Source organism: Peromyscus leucopus, chromosome 13 (assembly GCF_004664715.2).
Source record: "Peromyscus leucopus breed LL Stock chromosome 13, UCI_PerLeu_2.1, whole genome shotgun sequence".
NCBI classification, from domain to species: domain Eukaryota; kingdom Metazoa; phylum Chordata; class Mammalia; order Rodentia; family Cricetidae; genus Peromyscus; species Peromyscus leucopus.
In genome coordinates this window covers 19981414-20006237 of record NC_051074.1, presented here as the reverse complement: position 1 = coordinate 20006237, position 24824 = coordinate 19981414, and the positions used below count along the sequence as shown (strand labels likewise).

The following is a 24824-nucleotide window of genomic DNA, read 5'->3' as shown; positions in this document are numbered from 1 at the left end:
GATGGAGCTAGAGTTTTCCTGCCTGGCCCACAGTCAGGACAAATCTCTGTCACCCGCCAGTCCCACAGCCGCTCAGACCCAACCAAGTAAACACAGAGACTTATATTGCTTACAAACTGTATGGCTATACAGGCTTTTTGCTAACTGTTCTTATATCTTAAATCAACCCATTTCTATTAATCTATATCTTGCCACGTGGCTCATGGCTTACCGGCATCTTCATGTGTTGCTTGTCATGGTGGTGGCTGGCTGGTCTCTCCACCTCAGTCTTCCATTTTCCCCAATTTTCTTCTCTTTGTCTCGCCTATACTTCCTGCCTGGCTACTGGCCAGTCAGTGTTTTATTTATTACCCAATCAAGCATCATACGTAACATACAGAAAATCCCACAGGGGAGAGAGAGAGAGAGAGAGAGAGAGAGAGAGAGAGAGAGAAAGAAAGAGAGAGAGAGAATTCCATATATGTGTGTAATTTATTGGAATGACTTATGGGCTGCAGTCCAACTAATCTAACAGTGGCTACCTATGAATGGAAAGCCCAAGAATCTAGTTAGTTAGAGTTAGTTGCTCAGTTTCATAAGACTGGGTTTCTCAGCTGGTCTTCTTTATATACTGGAAACCCAAAGAAGTAGGCTCTTATGCCAGTGAAGGAATGGATGTCCTAGTAAGGTGAGGGCAAACAGGCAAAAGCTTCCTCCTGCCATGTCCTTGTATAGGCTTCCAGAAGAAGGTGTGGTCCAGATTAAAGGTGTGTGTCTTCCCACCTCAAGATGTGGATCAAAGGTGTGTCTGCCTACCTCAAAGGTCAGGACTAGAAGAGGATTCACCCAGTTTGAACCAAGCAGAATATCTCTTACAGGTGTGCCCTCCATTTCAGGATTGTAGTTCATTCCAGATATATTCAAGTTGACAACCAAGAATAGCCATCACAGTTGGCAACAGATTTGGACAGCTATTATTTTGCATTCACTTTTCTTAGTTACCCTCAACTTAGTTGGAAGGTGGTATTGTTTTCCACTTACAGTACTTTCATAATTCTCTCTTTAGAAATGGAAGAAAAATACATTCATATGAGAAAAATAATACTGAAAGCAGTATACACAGATATGGTATGGAAACAATTGAAAGTTGAGAAACCCTGCGCTTGCCCACCAGTTAGTGTGTTCAATTGAATCAACCTGCAAGAATCTAAAGGGAAAATTAGAGGAATGTAATTAAAATATAAATTCTCTTTCAAGAAGACAAGGACTTGGAAATGCGTAAAAGACAGAGTAGTATCATTTTTTAAATAAAATATGTGCTACTGTGGTAGTCTGGGAATTAAACGTGGTTTCAAAAAAAATGTCTAGCAAATTCTCGTAGCCTGGGATTCTATGGGAAATTTCGGATAAATTGTTTACATCAATGGCGGAAAAAAATAGTTCCAGTTCACTGGCGGATTTTACAGTTAAAGGACATCAGAAGAATTGGGGCTCTTAATTCGTGGGGGAGGCGACGTGATAAATATATCCCGGGCTTTGGGCACTAGGCGATGGAGCTGCAGATGGGGGCGGGGAGTAAGAGAAGAAAGCTGGACTGTAATCAGAGAAGGGGGCAGGCTTCGGGATGAGAAAAGAGGACATGTGTGTGCATCACTGACATAATGAACTGAAACTGTAACTGGGTTTAAATTAAGCAAGGTGTCCAGGGACTCCAGCTGTTGTATTTATTTTGGTTACATGTGACGAGAACTGTTACCTCCCAGCCTGACAACCGATTTAGCTTAGAGATGTCAGCTGCTAAACTCTGGTCAGGCCAAATCTACAAGTCACCTTATACCTGCCCTCTCTGAACAGAACCAGAGAGCAGGGCGGGGGGATCTGGCTGGTGGCGGACTAAGCACTGCGGAGAACCGTGAGGGCGAGCCAACGAGCTCTTCCTCGGGTGATTTTCTTCCCTCCCTCCCCCCACCCCCCACCCCCCACCCCCGGCTGCCATCAAAACTGCAATCGCTCGAGGGGGGTTTCTTTTCTAGTACTTAAACCGCAAATATTGGGCATCTTGCACTTAGACTGCAAATATTGGGGATCTTGTACTTAAGCTGCAAATCCTAGTGGGCATGGGGATCGAATGCAGCACCTCCTCCATTTTGCCGGGGGCCGCGGGGATGCAGAGAAGTGTAACTGCGCCAGTGCCCGGCTCGGCTCTCCACACCCCCTTTTCCCCTCCAGGAGACCCCGCCCTTTTCTCCCAGCCCAAACCACAAAAGGCTGAACCGCCTCAGCCGGCCGCGGCGCCCCGCCCCCGCCCCAAACGTCGCAGTGCTTGCTGCAGGGGAAGGCGCAGGGCCAGGCAGGGGGCGGAGCCGAGTGCGTCTTCCCGCTCGTCGACCAATCCGCGAAGGCCCTGGGAGAGAGCCTTGGGGAGCCGGGCGGGGCGACAGCCCGAGTTATTTTCCCTTTTTCTGCCACGTCCAACCACTGACGTCAGCCCACTCCTCGGGCTCCGATTGGGCGGGCGCATTTTCCCCCGCAGAGGGCCTTGAAGTCTATTGGGTACGCCTCCGAGGGAGGGGCGGGACCAAGGCACTCCACTTCCTCCGCCTCCTTCGCGGCGCAAGGGGCGGGACGCGCCGCCGCCGCCGCCGCCGCCGCCGCCTCTGCTTCCGCCGCCGCCACCGCCGCCGCCGCCGCCGCCGCCGTCGCCGCTGCAGCCGCTGCGCGTTCGGCGGGGGAGGAGTCGGAGGCGGAGAAGAAGGCGGTGGTGGCGGGTGGAGGATCGAGCGCTGTCCTCGCTCTGGAGCCGCTGCACATTTCGGTGAGGGGGGAAATCTATCTCTCTCTCTCTATTTTTTTTATTTTCTCCAATCTGGCTGGTTTGGTCGGAGGGTTTTGGGGGAGGAAGCGGGCCGCCTCGGCGCCTCGGCTTCCGTGGGTCCTGGGGAGCGGGCCGGGCCGCGGCCGGCCATGGTGGGTGGGGTTGGCGGCTGAGAGGCCTCTCGCCCTCCCGGGCCTCGTCCAGCCCGCTCGGGGGCCGCGCTCTAGCCCGAGCCGCCGCACCCGCCGGCCGCTCGCTCCCGCCGGCTCTCCGCCGTCCTTGGTGCCCCGGGCCAAGGACCTGGCGCCTTCCCTTCCCTCCCTCTCCCCCGCCCCCACTCCGCGGCCCGGCAGTGCCGCCCACCCCTCAGGCCCGCCGCGGTGGACCATGGCGCCGCAGGCCTGCGGGGGGGCCCCTGCCCGGCCCCCCGGTATCTGCGTCTTCCCTCCTCCCCTCCTCCCCCCGGTTGTCACCGAGGCCCTGTCACACGGTGCCAGTGGCCTAGCGCCTTCTCGATCGGCAGCGTTAGGCCCGAGCACGCCTGTCAAGAGGCACCTTCAGGGCTGCCCACCCCCACCCCCACCCCGAGATTCCTCCCGGTTAATCCTTTTTGCGCATCTGACAAGATGGTGAGTTGAGAGCTGCCCAGACCCAAGTTGAAGAAGAGGGGGAGAAGGTAAACAGTTTTTGCTGGAAGAAGAATCGGGGGAGGAGGTTTCCCTCATCAGGCATTTAAAAAAAAAAAAAATGTCTGCATGAGACAACTGCCTCGATGAGTCTCCCCGGTCTGTCAAGTATACGATTCTCTGTTTAAAGAGGCCTTACTCTATTTCTAATCACGAAATATTTGCTCGTATTTCTTTTAAGATGGCAGTCATCGTTGCTGAAGACTAACAGGTCATTTGAAGAGTATGTCAATAAACATAAAAATAACGGAAATAAACGTAACAATTTTTGTGATTGTCTTCTGGATTTCATGTCGTTTTTATATAAAATAACTTTAATCTTTTATTACAGGCATGCAACCTTGGTGTGAAATTCAGCAGTATAAAGACAGGAGTATTAAGTCAAATGTGAATATTTTCCTCCTCCAGTGCCACAACCAGTATTTAGAATTGCTGCTCATCTTTCAAAGTGCTTTCACAAATGCACATTTAAAGACACATACACATGCAGAGTTGTCTTATGCAGGGGTGCGGGTGAGGGTTATACTGAGCACATTTATGTAAAGCTTGCTTCTTCACCTAATTACATATCTTGGACATAGCCCCTTGTTTTATGTAGGTCTCCCTAACACTTTTCTAAGAGTACATATTTCCTTATTTTGATGGGCTTGAATTAAACTTTCCTATTGAAAGCCATTTAAATTGATTGCAGTTGAAAGTTAGGCTTTATACTAAAGGTAATTCATTGATAATTGATGATGAATTGTAAGCTTTAAATCCTTGATTTTAGAACATTTCACGGTGTGGGAGACTGTAATGTGAAAAGAGCCTTTTCCAGTTTCCCTTCTAGTGTTTCCTCCATCCCAATATTTAGCCACTGTAATAATTGAAAAAACTGTGATCATTTCTGGGGCACAGGTCCATGGGAATAGAATTGCAGAGGTAAAGGATTTGAATATTTAAATTTGATAGCCACCTAACCCTCGTTATTACTCTTTTCAAAGATATTTTGAGTATTTCTTCTAGGGGATGTTTAGACCAGTTGTGATTTAAATTTTAAAAACCCCATTTTGAATAAGGTTATATATAAATTCTTAGAACTACTTTATAGTCGTTAAGCCCCCCCTTTTGTTCTCACCTTTTTTTTTCACATCCTGCTTTATATTAAAGCTTTAGTTATTCCTCATACATATTTGACATTCCTTTTCAGTATTTCCAGTTCCTTTATGGTTGGGTGGTTGTTTGTAGATGAAAACGTAACATTTCTTTTCCCTGTCCCTGGCAATATAAAAGCTTTTGGTTTGTTTGTTTTTCATGGAGCTAATACTATTATTTAGTTGTTAATTACCTGAAAAGTCAGTTTTGTGGTTTTCTAATTGTTATAACATTGTATCCATTGCATTGTCCAGTAGGTACCACATATTGTTGAGTAGTAGAGCTAACAGTTAAAATATGGTGTTATTTCTTACTTTAAGGTAAAGCTAGCATTAAATATACTTCACAAAGCTTCCTAATAGCCAATATTAAATTAAAACATGGCCTTCTATTTTTAGTTTGCCAAGATAATACTATTTTTATTTTTACAAACATTATTTGGCACTTACGAGTGCGCACGCGCAGTCAGAGGACAACTTGTAGGAGTTGGTTCTGTCCTCCTATCGCACGGGGTTCTGGGAGTGAATGCATATTGTCAGGCTTTGTGGCAGGCACCCTTACCTACTAAGCCAGCTCATTGTCTCCTATTTTTTCACTTTTGTTAATATTTTTTAAAAACCTTAAGTAGTGGATGTTAGGTTTCTTTTTTCTTCCTTTCTTTTTCTTTTCTTTCTTTCTTTTTTTTTTTTTTTGACATCTTTTCAGTTACATATGTGGTTCTGTTTGGGTGTTACCAGTACTTCTTGTATACTAATTCCCTGAAAGAGATTATCTTCTCAAAAAGTCAGCCTTGGGAGAGTACATTAGAAATAATGAAATGTACTTATTTAAAATGTGCAGCTCATTTGTTTTCATAAAGGTATACCCTTGTCATCACCCGGAGAATAGAATATACAATATAATCAGGATAGTATTTTCATCTCTGCAAACTTTCCTTCCATCCTTTGTAGTCAGCCACACTTGGACCTGGATCCCCAGGAAACCACTTACCTTTTTCTCACTATTCATTGGTTTCACTTGGTCTACTATTTCATATAAATGAAAGTATTTCTCTTGTATCTGCCATTTCCAGTATCATTTTTGGAGATCGTGTGTGTGTGTGTGTGTGTGTGTGTGTGATTTAACTGGTTCACTTTTATTGTGAAGTAGTTCATGATGATTAATTTACTACTGTTTTAGTCATTTGATCTATTTATGGATATTTGGGTTGTTACTGATTTAGGGTAGTTATTAATAAAGGTGCTGTGAACATTCATTCTGAGTTCTTGTATGAACTAAAAAAATCACTAGAAATGATATTTATGGGCTTGTATGGAAGCCAGCCAGTCTACCCAATCAATGAGCTTGAGGTCCAGCGAAGAGACCTTGTATTCATACATACACACACATGCATGCATGCATGCACTCACAGAAACATAAAATGAAGAGCTATAGAGTTACCTGACCCAACTCCTAACCTTGACCTCTGGCCTCTAGCTCTTCATGACAGATGGACACACATGTACATATAAACACAGACACATATATACTACTGGTAGTTTGAATTAGAAATGTTCTCCCTTGCCTCGTGATTTTGAACACTTGACACCCAGTTGTTGGCACTGTTGGGGGAAGTTTAGGTGGTACAACCTTGCTGGAGGATGTATGTCACTGAAGGCAGGCTTTGCGATTAAAAAACCTTGCCTACTTCTAGTTTGCTCTGTCTTTGTGTCATTGTTTCATGGGGATATGAGCTTTGTAGTTTTTGCTTCAGTTTCACCATGCCAGCTGCTTACTGCCATGTCTGTGCGCCATCCTGAACTCTCATACCTCTGGACCCAGAAGCCAAGATAGGCTGTCTCATGCTTGAAGTTGCCTTTGGTCATGGTGCTTTATCATAACAACAAAATAGTAACACGCATACACACACACAATTTTGGCTGTTCTAGTTCCTTATAAAACCTGTAGACGCATTTTGTTTCTGAAAAAAAAAAAACATAGGAATTTTCATTTGGATTGTGTTGAAGCATAGGTCAATTTTTTGAAGAATTAATATCCAACTGAATGTCCTAGTTTGCAAACATAACCTATTTCCAGTTATTGAGGTCCTTTTGGTCATCTTTTTATAAGCATGCTATAGTTTCAACATTTAGATATTATCACCAATTTTGTTTGTGCTTATATTCATGATGCTGTTATAAATAAGTATTTTCTGAGATTTGTTTCTGGTTGTTTACTGCTATTATATAGAAATGCAGTTGACTTTTGCTTATTGGTCTTGAAATCTGAAGCCTTCTAATTTGTTGTGGTAACTATTTCATAGATTCTTTGGAATTCCTTTGTCACTGTGGTTAAGGAACAGTTTTACTCTTGTTTTGCTTTGTGTCTTCGCCTCCCCTCTTTTCCCTTACTGCACTGGTAGACCTTCCATCATACTAACGAAGAGAGAGGCAATAGCAGCTGCCCTTGACATCTTCCTGATTGGAGTCTTGCAATACCATTAATTATGATAGAGAATTACCGTAGGCCAAGTGTTTGTGTCCTTCTCAGACTTTATGAGTTGACAATTGTCCCCAGTATGGACATATTTGGGAGGACTGGATTTTTGGGGGGTGTGATGTTGACCCTTGTAGGTAGATTATTACCTTTTTAAAAGAGTTCCCCAGCCACTTCACCCTTAATGAAGATGCAGTGAATGTCTGCAGCCTCTCAACTGGAAAGCCACCCTTTGCCCCTGAGACCTGCTCAGACTTGGGTCTTAGACTGTCTAGAGTTTCCGCTGTCTAAAAGCCACCCAGTCTCTGAAACCGGCCTTGCTAACTAGCCTTAATAGAACAAGGCAAGTGACCTTTTGTCACATTAAGTTCATTCCCATTCTGTTAGAGACATTGTATTTTAACTGTATAAGTATTGAGTTTGGTCAAAAAAGTTTTTGTTTTTCACTATAGGGAGTTATTTTCTGTAGTTTTTAAATATAACAACTTCATTTTCAAATGTATCACTTTACACCTTGCATTCTGTGGTTAAACCTCAATTAGTAAGAGGTTTGCTCCCCTATGAAGATACCTTTTCATTTCTTTCTTTCTTTCTTTCTTTCTTTCTTTCTTTCTTTCTTTCTTTCTTTCTTTCTTTCTTTTTCTTTTTTGTTTTTTTTTTTTCTTTGAGACAGGGTTTCTCTGTGTAGTTTTGGAGCCTGTCCTAGAACTCGCTCTGACCAGGCTGGCCTCAAACTCACAGAAATCCACCTGCTTCTGCCTCCCGAGTGCAGGGATTAAAGTTGTGCACCACCACCGCCCAGCTCTTTTCATTTATTTCTAAAAAAAAAATTGTGCCATTAGTGTTCTTTATCTTATAAATTTTTTTACAGGATTTTTCAAGCTAAACATTTTTGGTGTTGGTTTTGGTTTATAGAGACAGGGTTTCTCTGTGTAACAACTCTGCCAGTCCGGAACTCGCTCTGTAGCCCAGGCTGGCTTCATACTCAGAGATCTGCCTGCCTCTGCCTCCCGAGTGCTGCAGTTAAAGGTGTGGGCCACCACCACCACCACCTGGTTTAAAGTTGCACTTTTTTAATTCTCTTACTGTGTGATATTTTTCCTGATTTTTTTTTGAGGGGGGGGCATTGTTTCTTTTTCTTTTCTCTCGCTTGTCTGTAAGAGTTTGGTTTGGTTTTAGTTTTACCATTCATTGTTTATATTGCTCTTTGTGAAGAACCAGCTTGTTCATTTATTTTATTATTTTCAGTTTTGGTGGTTTGTATTCATGCTATTTCTGGGTGCTTTCATTTCAAAGCGCCTTGCTGATTTCTCAAGGTGTAAACTTGGCTTGATGACTTGAGACCTGCTTTTCTTTCTAACTACTGTATTCAGTGCTCACATAAATTTGATAGTTAATATTTTCTAACTTGTTGCATGATTTCCATCTGACCATGGCAATTGAAAATTGTGGTTTCCAAGTGTTTAGTGATTTTGATTTTTTTTGAGGGGGGAGGTCTTCAATTTGGTCAGTCTTGGTTTTGTTTCATGTAGTCTTCAAAACTGTGTGCTTTCTTATTTTGAATAGAGTGGTCTCTTACGTGTCAGGTCAAGTTGGTGTGGTTTTTTTTGAGGGGGGGTTGGGTTTTGTTTTTTTTGTAGTTATTTTGTGAATCATTTAGAGAAGACTTGAAGTCTCCAAGTATAATTGAGGATTTATCTTGTTTCTTTCTTGTCTGTTTTTACTTACTGAATTTTAAACCTCTCTTGGTACACATGGATGTCTAAGATTATTATGTATTGTGATGTGTAGACCCCATTATTATTAACTAATGCCCCTCATCTCTGAAATATTCCTCACTATTGAGTCTATTTTAATATTTTTTTTTTTTTTTTTTTTTTTTTTTTTTTTTTTTTTTTTGGTTTTTCGAGACAGGGTTTCTCTGTGTAGCTTTGCGCCTTTCCTGGAGCTCACTTGGTAGCCCAGGCTGGCCTCGAACTCACAGAGATCCGCCTGGCTCTGCCTCCCGAGTGCTGGAGTCTATTTTAATATTAATACAGATTTTCTATCACTCTGTTGATCAGTGCTTGTGTGATAGATCTTTCCCATCTTTTCATTTTCATTCTCTGCTATTTTACTTAAAGTGTGTTAAACAGGTCACTTTTTAAAAAAAGGATTTGTCTGTGCATGTGCTTAACTATATGGATGTGCACTCTGTACATGCAGGAGCTCGAAGTCAGAAGAGGTGTTGGATACTCTGGAACTGGAGTTACAGACAGTTTAGAAACATGTGGATGCTGGGAACTGAACTCCCTTGTTCTGCAAGAGCAATAAGTGCTCCTAACCACTACAGAGCCATCTCTAACCTGCAGCTCACTTTTACTAACAATTTATTTTTTCATTGAGATGTTTAGGTCCTTTACATTTAATGTAGTTATTGGTAGGTGTGATGGCTGTCTTAGTTAGGCTGTAAAGAGACACCATGACTATGGCAACTCTTCTAAAGAAAACATTTAATTGGGGTGGCTCACTTACAGTTTCAGAAGTTCACTCCATTATCATCATGGTGGGGAGCATGTTGGCATGCAGGCAGAAGTTGTGCTGGAGTTGAGAGTGCGACATCTTTCAGGCAACAGGAAGTCAACTAACTGTCACACTGAGGGAAGCTTGAGAAAAAGAGATTTCAAAGCCCGCCCCTACAGTGACACACTTCCTCCAACAAGGCCACACCTCTTAATAGTGCCACTCCCTTTGGGGGCTGTTTTCTTTCAAACCACCACAATGTCTATTCTTGGTTTTCAACTTGAGTATATCCGGAATGAACTACAATCCAGAAATGGAGGGTACACCTGTAAGAGATTTTCTGCTTGATTTGAAGTGGGTGAATCCACCTCTAGTTGGACCTTTGAGGTTGGAAGACACACCTCTGATCTAGATCTTAAGGTGAGAAGACACACCTTTGATCCAGATCTTGAGGTGGGAAGACACACCTTTAATCTGCGTCACACCTTCTCCTGGAAGCCTATATAAGGACATAGAAGAAAGAAGGATTTGTTCTGCTTGCCATGTCTTGCTAGCAAATCCGTTCTTTCACTGGCATTGGAACCTACTTCCTCGGGATTACAGCATATACTGAAGACCAGCTGAGATACCCAGCTTTGTGGAACTTAGCAACTACCAGATCCTTGAACTTTGTGTTCACAGCTAGCCATTGTTGGATTAGTTGGACTGCAACCTAAGTCATTCTAATCAATTCCCTTTATATATAAAGTTCTCTGACTCTAGAGAACCCTGACTAATACAGTAGGGTTAGATTGAAATCTGTTAGCTTACAAGTTGCTTCCTGTTTAGCTTACCTGTTCTTTACTTTGTTTGTCTGTCAGTTTTTTGGGGCCAAATGATCCTCCTGTCTCACCCTCCAAATAGCTGGGATTGTCTCATTCTTTATACATGAAGAGGCCATCTCAGGCTTAAAACCTTCCCCACCACCCCTTCTCCCAGGAGTGTTGGAGCATCCATGTAGTAGACAAGTGTTTTATATCAGAGCTGTGATTCCACCCATCTACTACCCAATTTTAGCTTAGTTTAACTTCATTAGTAGATCATCATTTATACCTGTGTTTTCTTCTAAACAACATTAAGTTTTGTCATGGCTGGATGTAAAATGTTACCTCCAGGCGCATGCCTTTGAATACTTGATCTCTGGCTAGTGATTCTGTTTTGAGAGGTTGTGGAACCTGTAAGTGGCTTCTTGTCAGGTATGTATTGGTCACAGCAATAAGAAAAGTAATAATAGCCCGGTGGTGGTGGCACACGCCCTTAATCCCAGCACTGGGGAGGCAGAGGCAGGTGCATCTCTGTGAGTTTGAGGCCAGACTGGGCTACATAGTGAGTTCCAGGATAGGCTCCAAAGCTATACAGAGAAACTCTGTCTCGAAAAACCCTATCTCAAAACAAAAAAAAAAAAAAGAAAGAAAGAAAGAAAAGCAAAGAAGTAATAATAGAATTTCTCTGTGATTTATATTACAAGTCTCTAATCACAGGCTGTATTCAAGCAATATATATAACAGGTTATTTCTTCCTTCCTACTGTCATTTATGTAATTGTACATTTTATTTTACATATGCTATAAATTCATAATCGATTCTCACAATTGTCCTTTGGCATCTGTAGGACTTACTTCTGAGGATTCACTGTAGATACTGACACTCAGGGATATTAGTCCTTTATATAAAATGACATAATTTTCACATCTGCCCACATTCTTGCACATACTTGAAATATTTTTTACAATGCCAGTGTGATGAGTAGTTGTTATCCCATATTGTTTGAATAATTAAAACAGATCAGAAAAAGTCTATTAATGTTCAGTGTTGGTGCAATTTTTTCCCTTGAGTATTTTTTATCTGAGCTACATAAGGTAATCACTAGGGAGTGTAGCTATTTAAATCGGAGTCTGTAATAGTCACTATTTGGGGTTGGAGCGATAGCCACTCTTGGGGAGCTTTGCAGGGATGCAATCATTCGCAATATCACTGTTATCTTGTTTATTTCAGAGTTTTTCTTCGAGTCACTTTTTGACTTTAAAAATAGAGTTTCCAACTTTGTAAAATTTCTTTAATCATCTTTACAGTTGTTCATTTGTGGCCGTTGGCTGTTACATATTGAAATATTTCTTGTGTAGCTTCCAACTACAATGGTTATAGTAGTAGAGTACTTGTTTGTTTCTATAGTTAGCTATAATGTTGTTTTCTAGTTTTTAGTGAAATACAGGGATGAGATCACCTGTCCTTTTTTATCCTGTATCTACCTGTTAGAAAACATGTACAGAGCAATTTTTCAGTTGTATTATAAACAAACATACATGCTTATGGGTAGAGGATAGACGTGCTAACTGCATAGATAAGAAGAAAGGAATAAGCTGGTGTGATAAATCATTAAGTGCAAGCTTTGATATTACTCAGAATTTTTCACATATTAATCTCTTGGAATATGTGCTTTGTCTTAGCAGCTGAAAATAGGAAGATAACAGTGTGAACTAAATTACAGTGTAGTTGATTCCAAGATGTATGGAACAAAAGTTAGAAACATTTGTTGTAAACTCATTTTGTCAGTTTTATTATTAATTTGTAGCTCTGGTGTAATCATTGGTGTAGAAATTTCCAAATTCTGTGTTCCTGAGGAATTACTTTTTATCTAGGTAATGTAGGTTATATAATCAAAAAGAATTTTAAGTGCATTTTAGATGACTTTTGAAGCATATAATGATAAAATGTTGGCAAATATAAAACAAATCCTGCAATAGAATTGGAAGAATAGGGGGAAACTGACTTTAAATAAGAATCAAATTATATTTGTTTCTCAAAAATAAACCTCCCCCTTTTTTTTCTAGAGAAAACACTTAAGTTATTAAGGGCATGGACCCAAGCCGTCAATTAAAACATGTCAGCTCAGCTGATTTTACCCTTTCTCTCCTAAAATGGCATGTAAATTAATTCTAAAAGTAAATGTTCTTGCTTTGGTAGTTTAGCGTGTACCTATTAGGTGATAGTGTATTGTGGGTACCAAGCAACTGTTCTGAAATTGACAGAAAGCAAAAGACCAGTATATTTAATATACTCCCATCCTCACATCTGTTCTCATTCAAAATTTTTTTTTAAAAATGTATTTTCATGAGATATTGTATAGAAAACTTTGTCCTATAATTGAAGATATAAGAAAATTCAGTATCTAAACATTTTTTTACATTATTTATATGTCATATATTGAAGGATAACTAGTAATGTGTTACCCTTAGTAAACTTAGCAGCTTAGATATGTATTGTCTCACAATTTCTGTGGGCCACAAATTTAATAGCGGCCTGGCTATGTGTTTTTTTTTTCTTCAAGGCTTCTCCTAAAGTTATAGTCATAGACAGCAGTCATATGAGGGCTTGACTAGAATCTGTCTCCTCCATGTGAAAGAAGACCTCAGTGACTCTTGGCAGGAAGAAGATGACTAGTATTTCACCATGTGCCTCTTTGCATTGGGCTAGTTGTGTGATCTCCCAATGGGGCACCTGCTTCTCCCAGAGTGAGCTGAGAGAGCACAAGGAGAAATGATAGTTCCTCTATCCTGATCTTATGTATTACACAGTCACAGTTACCACTTCTTTAGAGACAAGTCACAAGAGGGGGCTCTACTACTGAAAGCAGTTGTTTAAGTGTCAGGGTTTGACCCAGTGTATACCCCAGCTCCTAGCCTTCTTTCTGTTACAATATTTCCATCAGTGAAAGGAGCTCATTTATTCAGCTACTGTTTAAGTATTAGCATATTATTTTTATTATCAGAGTTCTCTAGAGGAACAGAACTTCAAGAATGAAAAAATTTATGTATATATATCATGAATATATATGAATGAATACACACACACACACACACACACACACACACACACACACACACGTGTGTGTGTGTGTGTGTGTGTGTGTGTGATTAATGGCTTACAGTCTGTGGTCTGTCTAGCCCATTAATAGATGTCTACCAACAGAAGGTCCAAAAATCCAGTAGTTGTTCAGTCCACAAGACTGGATGTCTCAGCTATATACACCAGAATTCCAAAGAAGTAGGCTCTAATGCCAGTGAAGGAATGGACTTGCCACCAAGAGCAAGAACAAGCAGGCAAAGAGAGCAAGCTTCCTTTTTCCATGTCCTTTATATAGGCTGCCAGAAGAAGGTATGACCCAGAATTTGAGGTGGATTTTTTCCACCTCAAAAGATCCATGTTAGAATTGGGTCTTGCCACTTCAAATGATTTAAGAAAAAAATAAAAAATCTCTCACAGTTGTACCCAACCACTTGGGTTTTAGTTAATTCCTGATATAGTCAAGTTGATAAATAAAAATAGTCTCTTAGATAATGTAACAGACAGTGTTTTCAAGTAAAATAAAACCAGGCCATTGTAAGTTCAGTAGTTTACTGTAGGCATTTTTGTCCCATGCTCATGCCTGTCTTTCTGTTTTCTGTTTGTTTGTTTTTGTTCGTTTGTTTTTTTTTTAAGTTTGTATAGCTTCTCTGGAGCTAGTGTCATAATATCTTAGATAAAGTGATGGTATCTGAGCTACTAATGGGAAGATTTCAGACTAATGCTTCCTTGACCCTCTTTACAGCAACACACACTTTTAATTAGAACCGAATATAAAAATCTCAAAGCATTTGGAATGAATAGTTACTACAAGTAGAACACAGTCATACTAATTCTGGAGGAAAATATTGAAAAAAATCAGAGACTAAATACTCCTTGTTTTCTTTAGGAACAAACCCAGAACTGGTGAATGAATCATTTCATCTTGACCCTTAACTATAATCTTTGTATGTCTCTTCTCCCTGTTATAGGTTTCATACTCCAGAGGGGTGTGGAAATAGATAACACTGTCATAGATAGTTGATTATCATGGCATCAGATAAAATAGAGAAAAATGGTATATGCAGAGGCATTATAGTCTGTCTAACACAAGACCCATCATTGAAAGTAATAAAGAAAAGGGAAACAAGAGAATAAAGGCAATTAATTGTAAATTATTACAGAGTAAAGGAAAGTGATTTAAATCTCTTAGTCCATAGAATGAAAATATGGAAGAAAGTTTTAAAAGATTAAGACAAAAGGTTAGTCCCTGTTGGTCAAATAGAGATAATAGGAAAGAAAAAAGACGTCTTTGTGACACTGATAGAAGTTTTTTAATTAAAATAGCCCAGTTATTATTATGAAGGAGAAAATCTTAATAGCCTGCCACTAAGTACATCCTTTTGAAATTATAGGATATCAGCTTATTAAGACAAGATCCCAAATAGTGCACAGAGAAAAATGTAGTTTTCCTACTGAAGCAGTAGTAAATTGGTTTGATATTTCCCTAACAGGAATAAGTATATTAGGAAATAGTACCTTCAGGGTTTACAAAAATGAGTTTGGGTTTTTAACTGTACTAAATGGTGATAGACTAATGAGAACATTTTATAACATGCAAAAAAGTCAAAGTTTGCCTTCTCCATAAATTCTCTGAAATAGTTATTTGAAGATCTTCTATTAAAGGGAAAGTAGGGGGACAGGGAGGAAATATGATTCAAACCAGTGATCTCAGTTCAATGTGCAGTCAGAATATACCACAACAGTAACTGGTAATGGGCCTTGAAAATAAGTACATTTAGGTCAAGATGGTGAGAGCCTTTGTGAGTTTGTGTTTTTTGTTTGTTTTTTTAAAACAGTGTCTCACTATGTAGTTCTTGCTGGCCTTGGTATTGGATGTGTAGACCAGCCTGATCTCAAACTCACAATGATCTGCCTGAGATTAAAAGTGTGTACTACCACATCCAGCTTCGAATGTTTAAGAGATTTTCACAATGTAGTAAAATAATTGCTGTTCTGTAAGACAATTGCTAAATGTCATATTAATTAAAAAAAAAAAAAAAAAACAGAGCCAGATATTGGAGTGAAAACCAAGAGATCAGAGGAATGGGACAACCACAGCCAATCTCACCTCACCATACCTCGGCCTCCAGAGAGACCTAACTTCCTGTATACCCACACCTGTATGCCTTTCTGCTCTGCCATCTCACTTCCTCTCTCCGCCCAACTATATCACTTCCTGTCTGTCTGTACAGACCTCCACACCTCTATGGTTAGTGCTGGGATTAAAGGTGTGTGCCACCACGCTTGGCTCTGTTCCCAATGTGGCCTTGAACGCGCAGAGATCTGGATGGATCTCTGCCTCCTGAATGCTAGGATTAAAGGTGTTGCTACCACTGCCTGACATCTGTGTTTAATACAGTGTATGACTTTTCCCCCTAATCTCTAGATAAGCTTTATTAGGGTACACAATATATTGGGGGACACAAGCTGCAGTCAGCAAAAACATGTTTTTCCTTAGAGGCCTATAAACAATTAACAAGAGCCAGTTGTAATGAATAATTTGAAGTAAATTCATTTCTATCTGTTATACCTGGGAGGGGCATGAAAGCATATTCCAAGAACAATTCCTTGTTTTTGAAAAAACTGAGGTCACAAGACTCTTGTCTTAGTTCCTTGGAGTTTTCTCACAAGCACTCAGAAATCTCCTCACATGTCTCCATTCTTGCACCATGTTCCTTCATCTCCCCCTTTTAAATTCAGAGTATCCAGAGTGGTTTTGATTTGAGATGTTGTTGATAAATATAATTGTCATTTGATGCATCAGTATCGTATAAGGAAACAATACTAGAACAGTGAAAGCTTTGTGTGTGATATTCTGCCACTAAGAACAGGGGTCTGAACTGTCCAGTACTGTTGTTTACATTATCATATTGATCAGAAAAATCTAGAAAATAGCTTGAAAAGAGACTCATATGATTAGTAGTTCTGGCCTCTTGTAGTACATAAGCCCATATTTGCCCTTTAGTAGGAATACACCCTTTAATAACTCTTGGTTCTTTTCTTTAATCTAGGAAAAAGGTCTATGGCATATATTTAATCCTTATTTTTATTCTGTACTGTAGTTTTAGGTCAGCAGATACATCCATTCATTTTATTCATTGTTATATTCTCAGCTCTGAAAATAGTGCTTGGAACATGTTAGACTATAGCCTGTTCTAAGAAGACTGGATAAAGTATTTGTGATGTGAACTTAAATCTGTGATGATTCTTAGAGATTGCCATATACTACACAGTTATCTGTGAAGTCAGGTTATTTCAGACTTTAAGAAAGCAATGTTAATGAGAACCTGTGTTTTTTGACAGCATGATAAAATTATGATTTTTATACACTCCTTTGATCCAGATACATTAGAAGATGGTATGTCCTCATATTTGTTATTTTTATAAATGAATATAGATATATGCTCTTTGATGTATCCTACTGTTTAAGTAACAGTAGTCAGGCATAAAAATCCATTTTCAAAGTGCTTATCTAATAAGTTTGTGTTAATGGTAGAAAATTAGTGGTAGTTTGTATGCTCAAATATTTAAGTGTTTAAATAAGAAAAAATAAGCTTCTGCTAAACTTAAAAAAAAGATCTTCAACATCTATAATAGTAAATGTATTAATTTCAAATTGAGAAATTGGGGTTTTTGTTGTTAAATAATAAGTGTTAGTTTTTACTGGTTTAGACTAGGTTCTGGGGTTAAATTATATGATCATAATTGATAAGGACATCATTACTTGTATACTGTAGCATGAATCTTAAAAGATCTTATTAATAAAAAACAAACCCGGGAGCCAAGTATTGGGGTGAACACTGAAAGATCAGAGAGACAGAACCAGCCACAGCTAACCTCACCTCGCCAATTCCTCAACTGATCTAGTTTCCTCAGACTGGAAACCTCTGAGTCCTCATCTGAAATGAATCTCAGCTGAATTGCTGCTCAAAACCTAAAAGCTTAACCAGGCTCTAGTTCTTTGTTCTCACACATTGCATACCTTTCTGCTTCCTACCATCACTCCCTAGGATTAAAGGCATGTGTCACCATGCCTGGCTGTTTCCTGTGTAGCTTTGAACTCACAGAGATCCAGCCGGATCTCTGCCTCTGGAATGCTAGGATTAAAGGTGTGTGTGCCACCATTTTCTGGCCTCTATATCTAGTGGCTGTTCTGTTCTCTGATCCCAGATAAATTTATTAGGGTGCACAATATATTGGGGAACACAATATCACCACAGTATAATTTATATATTTCAATTTTCCATTAAACATTTTTAAGGTAAGAATTGTATTTTTAAGCTTAAGAATTTCGCCAATGAAAGCTAAATGAATCTATGGAAAAGCCAAGATAGCATGGTGTGGTAGACACCACCATAGTTAGGTCACTATTTCATCACTGTTGCTGTGATAAAACAATGACCATAAGCACTGTGGGGAAGGAATGGGTTTATTTGGCTTACGGGTTACAGTCCATTGTTGAGGGAAAACAAGGCAGGAACTCCAGGCAGGAGCTGAGTTGGAAACCATGGAGGAATGCTACTTTCTGGTATGCTTTCCACAGCTTGCTCAGTTTGCAATCCAGGACCCCTGCCCAAAGGTGGCTGTACACCAATCATTAATCAAGGAAATTCTCCGTAGGCCCGTAGGCCAATCTATTATAGACAGTTCCTTCATTGAGGCTCCTTTTTCTCAAATGTCTAGGTTTCTGTCTAATTACACAAAAACGAATGGTGTCACATTTTCCAGTCAGTTCTTCAACAGTGTATTTGATTATTTACTTACAAATTAGTTCTGTATATGATTGTTTGGGGTGTTTTTTGCCTGTTTGTTGTTGTTTTTGTCAGATCAAGTTATATTTCTCTAAGTGAATAAAAGGCCAACAATTTTCACTGGTATTGTCAATTGTGCCATTTTTCGTTTTCTTCTTTTCTTCCTAGTATTTTGTTCAATGCATTGTTTCTTTGCAGGAACCGTTTGCAGCTTATTTACTGTACAAGTAAAAACCAAATCCCACCCGTAATTCTACTGACCGGGAGCATAGCCGCTGCCCTCTATGTCGCAGTACACTGAAAAAGAGCCCTCAGGTAAGGAAGAGTGGTGCTTCTTCTACATCTGCATCATCGAGGATTTCCTTTCTCTTTCCTGGGTTCTTGAGATAGAGTATGTGAAGCCAGACATAGTGGCTCACACTTTGAATTCCAGCACTTGGGAGGCACAGTCAGGTGAATCTTGGTGAGTTCAGGGCTAGCCAGGGCTACATAGAGAAATCTTGTTTCAAAAACAAAACAAAACACAGACAAATGGAGAACATTACATATGATGTGTTATATCCTCTGATAGGTGATCTTATATCTTTACTCATTTTAAGTCATCTATACCTATTTAATATTTGTAAAGATTAATTTCTTTTTAAAATATTTTTATTCATTTGTGTATGAATGTTTTGTCTGCATGTAAATCTGTTTGCCACATGTGTGCCTGGTGCTTGTGGAGGTCAGAAGAGGGCATCGGATCCTCTGGAACTAGAGTTACAGGTGGTTGTGAGCCACCATGTAGGTGCTGGGAATTGAGCTTAGGTCCTCTACAAGAGTAGTCAGTGCTCTTAACCACTGAACCATCTCTCCAGCCCCTTAATTTCTAACTTAATATAAAACGCCCCCTCATTTCTATCATATGTCCATTTTGGAGGCTGTTCTTTTGGAGGAATGGTTAAAGATGTTGATTCTTATTGAGACAAGTGATAAAATACTTTTTCCCTTTTTGTAATAAAATGTCATTGTGTAGCTTAGGCTGTGCTTCACTTTACCATGTCCTTGCCTTAGTACTGGGGTTACAGGTATACATCTCCATGCCTGACTTCTTAACATTTATTTTGATTTTTAAAATAGATAGTGGTTAACATCTCAAGGTTGTTGAAGGGATTAAAAAATAGTATAACACTTGATAGCATTTGAGAAATACAAGTTTGTCATTTGTACTTTGAAATGATTGTTTTACTTTATTGCAAAACAAAAATAGAAAACTGTAGCAGGAATTTTAAAAGTTCTTATTAGTAAAATCAAACCCGAGGCAAGTTATTGGGGTCCATGCTGGTAGATCAGAGAGACAGAACTGGCCACAGCTATCTCACCTTGCCAATTCCTCAGCTGGTCCTGTTTCCTCAGATTGTAAGCTTCTGTGTCCTCATCTGGAATGGGTCTCAGCTGAACTGTGTTGCTCCATAGCCTGAATGCTTAACCAGCCAAAATCTTCTAGCCAAATGCCTCTAGTTTCTTGCCCTCACGCCTTATATATCTTCCTGCTTTCTACCACCACTCCCTGGGATTAAAGGTTGGCTTTCTGGGATTAAAGGCGTGTCACCATGCTTGGCTGTTTCCAATGTGGCCTTGAACTCACAGAGATCCAGAGGGATTTCTATCTCTGGAATGCTAGGATTAAAGGTGTGAGTGCCACCATTTTCTAGCCTTTGTATCTAGTGGCTGTCTGTTCTCTGACCCCAGATAAATTTATTAGAATACACAATATTTTGGGGGACACAATACCCCCACATCTCCTCTCTTTTTGTCTAAAATTAAAAAAGCTTATAACTAATACAAGAAAAACTATCTAATAAGTATATACAATATATACAGACAAAAATTACATTAATGATGTCTAGTCCATTTACATTTGACAGATTCAGATAAAAACTCCATTATATATATTAACAATGTCCAGTCCAGTAACATCTGATAAACTCAGACCAAAAAATTTTCATTACTTATCTTATTTAAAACAAGTAGTTCCTTTTTAAAAGTAAATTCCATAATCTCCCTTTTTATCTTATCATATCCATATTCTTTCTCTTTTCTTTTCATAATAGATTCATTCATCTACCTTTTGTCATTTTTATATCTTCCCCTTTTTCTTCAGTGTAGATTCAATGATCTACCTATTTATCCTATTATTTCTTTATCTTTTTTCTCAGAGTAGATTCGATGATCTATCTCATATCTATATTCTCTTTTTCTTTTTGCTTTCTAGGGGTGAAGATATCTTTAGGGAATCTTGAAAAGAAAATTTTGGGGTTAATCATCAAGTCCTGTATCATTTGTCTAGTCTTTGCATAAAAGGAAAGTTCAGGGCTTGTTTCAAGTCCTTGTTCGAGTAGTCTGTCAGGCTGTATCATCTCAGCTAGTCCTCTCGAAATTGTCCTGACCAGTTTGTAGTCCAAAGTCGATTTTTCCATGGTGTTAATCGGCTTAATGGCTTTATCATAGTCCATGTGGAATCATCGTTGTAGGATCCTGTCATCTTTTTGAAGATTTCAAAGTCACTGTTAGGCATGGTCATGGTTTCCTGTAGACTTTTTTTTTTTTTTTTTTTTTTTGCCTCCTCTGTGGTTTGGAGCAATCACAGTCTGATAAATGTCTGTCTCTCGGAACCATGAACATTCTTCCCTAGAACAGAAAATCTTCACAATAATTTCTCCCCACCATTTGTCTTGCCAAACTTTTCCAAACTGACCTTTGCCGATGCTTTCTTGTAACACGATGGTCCTGGCAATTCTTCTCTGAATCAGCAGCAGTAAACCCTTCGTCCCAGGTAGCAGCATCACTGCAGTCACCAACATGATGAGAAAGAGCTGGCAATGTGGAGCAGTAGCCACTGCTTCCATGGTCCCACAACTGTTTGTGGTTCAGTCCGGGCCAAAGCTTCTCCCAAGCCTCCTAGGCCGGCTCAAACTCGGGATCCTCCTGCCTCTGTCTCCTTCAGCAAATTCTACCGGCGTGCACCACCACAACCGGCTGAGTGTAGCTTGGGCCTGAGCTGGGGCTCACAAGGCCACAGGCAAGCAGCTTTTTCATGAATTCGTAACACGAACGTTGGGCGCCAGATGTTGATGTATCCAACCGTCTTATTAAATAAGAAACACAGAAACAATGTAAAAGAGAAAGCCAAGAGGTCAGAGCTCAGAGCTAAAGAAAACTTTCATTTATTGATTATACTGTGTACTGTGAGGAAATACCCTATTCTTGCATAGATTATATAATAATTGACTAAGCAAATTTAGTATATTTGCATATAATACTGTACTGTTTAGTAAAAGGTGAATTAATATTCAAGTTGTTTAAATGGTGGCTTTTCTTAATTTATAATATCCATTTGTAATTTAGAAGATGGAATAGCATGTGTTTGATTTCTCCTGTGATTATTTCGTTTTAGAGAATTTAATCTGACCCTAGGCTTCAGGGCATAACTATTTAGTTGTTTCTTGTCATCACTACACCATTTAAACAAGACACCTGTTCAGTGGTATATAGTTTAGTAAGTAATAGCATATTTGTTGAAGCACTTTTTCCCCAACTTGTTGCCATAGTGAAGGTCATTGCTGACCTTCTTTAATTTAATTTATATTTTCAGTAATGGATCAAGAATCCAACAAAGCTGCTTGGCCTAAACCAGCAGGAGGATATCAGACTATTACAGGCAGGAGATATGGAAGACGACATGCTTATGTCAGTTTTAAGCCATGTATGACCAGGCATGAAAGAAGCTTAGGTCGGGCTGGTGATGACTATGAAGTATTGGAACTAGATGATGTTCCAAAGGAAAATTCCTCAGGTATGTAACATGGAGTCAATTAAAGGCTATTATTTTAAAATTCATATTTTTGATTCTAAATATAGTACATTTTCTATTTGGAAATTTTTATTGAATTTAATAGAAGTACCATATACATTAAATAGAGAAGATTCAATATGGCCAGTCACTAAGGTAACTAATTGTTATGGTAATGATCACACAGTCACATCCATCAGCTAACTCCATTTTTAAATCTCATCTATATTTGCCTTTATAGCTGAAGTGACTGAATATTACTTTTCCACTCACAAGCCTTGCTGTCCTTACAAGACCTAGGGGAGTTTAGGGATTTGTTCTCAATGCTTTACTTGGGAAGATAGACCATGCCAAATCTTGAATGTGAACTGAGAATGTTTTTCCCTGCATACTGTATTTAAGTAACTTTTAACTTCCTCTAAATAATTTAGCTTAGCTTATTTATTTGTCTTTATTTTGTAAAATATCTGGTAATAGTTATTCAGTTAAACCTTCTTAATTATTCAGTGGTTTGAAATGTTATATACAGATATCTTATACCATAGTTACATAGTTATGTTTTATAAAACTATGTTTTTTAAGCGAGAAGATTTTTACATATTTATGTATATATCTGTATATATATTTATATATGTATATATATAAACTAGTTTCATTTTTCTGGTTCCAAGTAAACTGGATAATTCTAGAATATTTTTATTGTCATTTGTATATCAGATTCTGAATTGATAGCTAAGTCATTCCAATAAAGAACCTTTTCTGTTGTAAGATTAAATTTCATTTATTTTATGATTTATGCATTTGGTTATAACAAATCTCAATATCTTTGTGAAATTGATTGTAATAAAAGATAAAGTTTAAAATAATTAAAGATTTGGCTTTAAGTGTCAGAATCCTAACAAAGTATGGCAAATTGAATCAGTATACTCACTTTTTTTTCAGTTGTATCTCTAATACCTAAATTATAAATGTATTAACAATATATTTTGGGCACAGAAATCTGATGCATGTCTAGAACCTTAGATGTAATTTTTTAATTAACACTAAAATTTTTAAAATTGTATAATTAAGAGGTAGAATTGGAGAGTAGTTAGAGGTTAGATTATTCTGACTGCTTTTGTTTCTCATTATGTAGCTTTCTATTAGCTTCTTTTGGGGGGGGCGGTCAGAAAGCAGATTTTGATATTGGGACTTAGGTTTAAGAAAAAAAAAATCGGTAAAAGAAGCACAAGGAGAGAGTAATGAGAGGCTGTCCAGGGGGCAGGACTGAGTTCGCAGTGTAACCAGTCTGACTGTAGTAAAGTTAGGGAATATAGAAGCACTTGGCATATTGTCAAACCGAGAATGATTTCTCATAGAACTGATATTATATAAAATTTTATCTAAATTAATCCCTCCAAAATGGTTTCTTCTGTTCTTTTTATGAAGGTTCCAATTCACTGGATCAAGTCCATCCTTCTTTACTCAATGAACCTACATTTGAAAAAAGTGAAACAGAAATTTCCACTTGTGGTCCAGCACTGAATCAAACCACTGAGAGCAGTCCATCCATTGCCACAGTATGTCCTAGTGAGGAAGTCAGGGAGACTTTAGAAAGCAATGCGGATCATCATAATCACACTGAGGCAGAGTATTATTCTCCATCAGTCTGTAAGGTCTCAAGTGTCCAGAATGGAATTGTGTTGGTTCCTACTGACTTGAATAATCCAGACAGCAAACATGATGAGAAGAATGACTCTCTTCAACTCTCTGCAGAAGCTGTGGAAGGTGGTAGATGTCAGGAAGTATTAGGCAATACAGTGTTTGAGCTAGAAAATGGAGAAACAGAGGTGTATGCTGATCTTTCATCATCAGTTCCCTCTCTCAACTGTGAAATAAGTGATGAGTTTGAAGAGCTAGATCCAGCACCTTTAGAGAACAGTTCTACTGGTGATGCTGAGCTTCTCCATCAGAATGGGCAGGAATTTCCGAGGTCTTCTGAAGATGGCATTGTTAGAAAGAGGCAACAAGGTAATGCTGATGAGGGAAGACAGACAGAAAATTCAACTGAAGACGTAGACTGTGTCCCAGGGCATATTTGTAGTGAACAGAATACTAGTGGTAGAGCCAACCACCATGCAAGTTCTCCTGAGCAGGTAGTAAGGCCCAAAGTTAGAAAAGTGATAAGTTCAAGCCAGGTGGACCAAGAAATTGGTTTTAATAGGCATGAGGCTAAACAAAGAAGTGTTCAGAGATGGAGAGAGGCTTTAGAAGTTGAGGAATGTAGTGCAGATGACCCTATCATGAAGTATGACGACCCTGATGTAGAACAAGATTGTATGTTCTTGACTCCACCTTATTCAAGAGCTGCACGAAGGGAAGCAGAACATAATCGTGCAACATCAGAAAATGGAGCCACAGCTTCAGGAAGGCCAGAAGCTCGGGATAATTCCTTCTGGAATGGCTGTGGAGATTATTACCAACTCTACGACAAAGATGAAGATAGGTAAGCTTCATGCAGTATTTGGTTGATGTGTGTATTGAGCCAGGTTCTTTTCTTTTTAAAAATAGTATATATTCATTATACAAAGTTTAAGGGTCTCACACATGTACGTCTTGTGCTTTGCCTGATTGCCGTGTTTTAGCCTGCCTTTCCACCATGCTGGTTACCTTTCTCTTTCAGATAGTTCCCCTTCCACTTTCATGTCCAGATTCTGCACAAGAGAAAGCATGCGATGGTTGTCTTCT

The 24824-nt window shown here is 39.2% G+C and overlaps 2 protein-coding genes across 5 annotated transcripts in view; one reads left to right on the top strand and one right to left on the bottom strand.

The window, feature by feature from the left end:
* Positions 1–2463: 2463 nt before the first annotated feature.
* On the bottom strand, positions 2464–18548 carry LOC119088962 (ice-structuring protein 4-like). The gene is made up of 2 exons (XM_037210479.1): positions 18465–18548; positions 2464–2795 (listed from the first exon to the last, which is right to left on the bottom strand). The coding sequence occupies exon 2, from the start codon at positions 2788–2790 to the stop codon at positions 2464–2466; it is 327 nt and encodes a 108-aa protein (XP_037066374.1). The 5' UTR covers positions 2791–2795; positions 18465–18548.
* Pja2 (praja ring finger ubiquitin ligase 2) overlaps positions 2707–24824 on the top strand; it is a 49654-nt gene continuing 27536 nt past the window's right edge. For 2 of the 4 annotated variants that reach the window (XM_028873997.2, XM_028873995.2), the window contains exons 1-4: positions 2707–2794; positions 18464–18580; positions 21900–22100; positions 23526–24582. In XM_028873997.2, coding sequence (XP_028729830.1) covers positions 18550–18580; positions 21900–22100; positions 23526–24582 — 1289 coding nt within the window. In that variant the 5' untranslated portion in view covers positions 2707–2794; positions 18464–18549. Of the gene's footprint in view, positions 2795–18463; positions 18581–21899; positions 22101–23525; positions 24583–24824 lie in introns of those variants that run through there. The other 2 variants (XM_028873996.2, XM_028873994.2) reach the window with 1 other exon arrangement.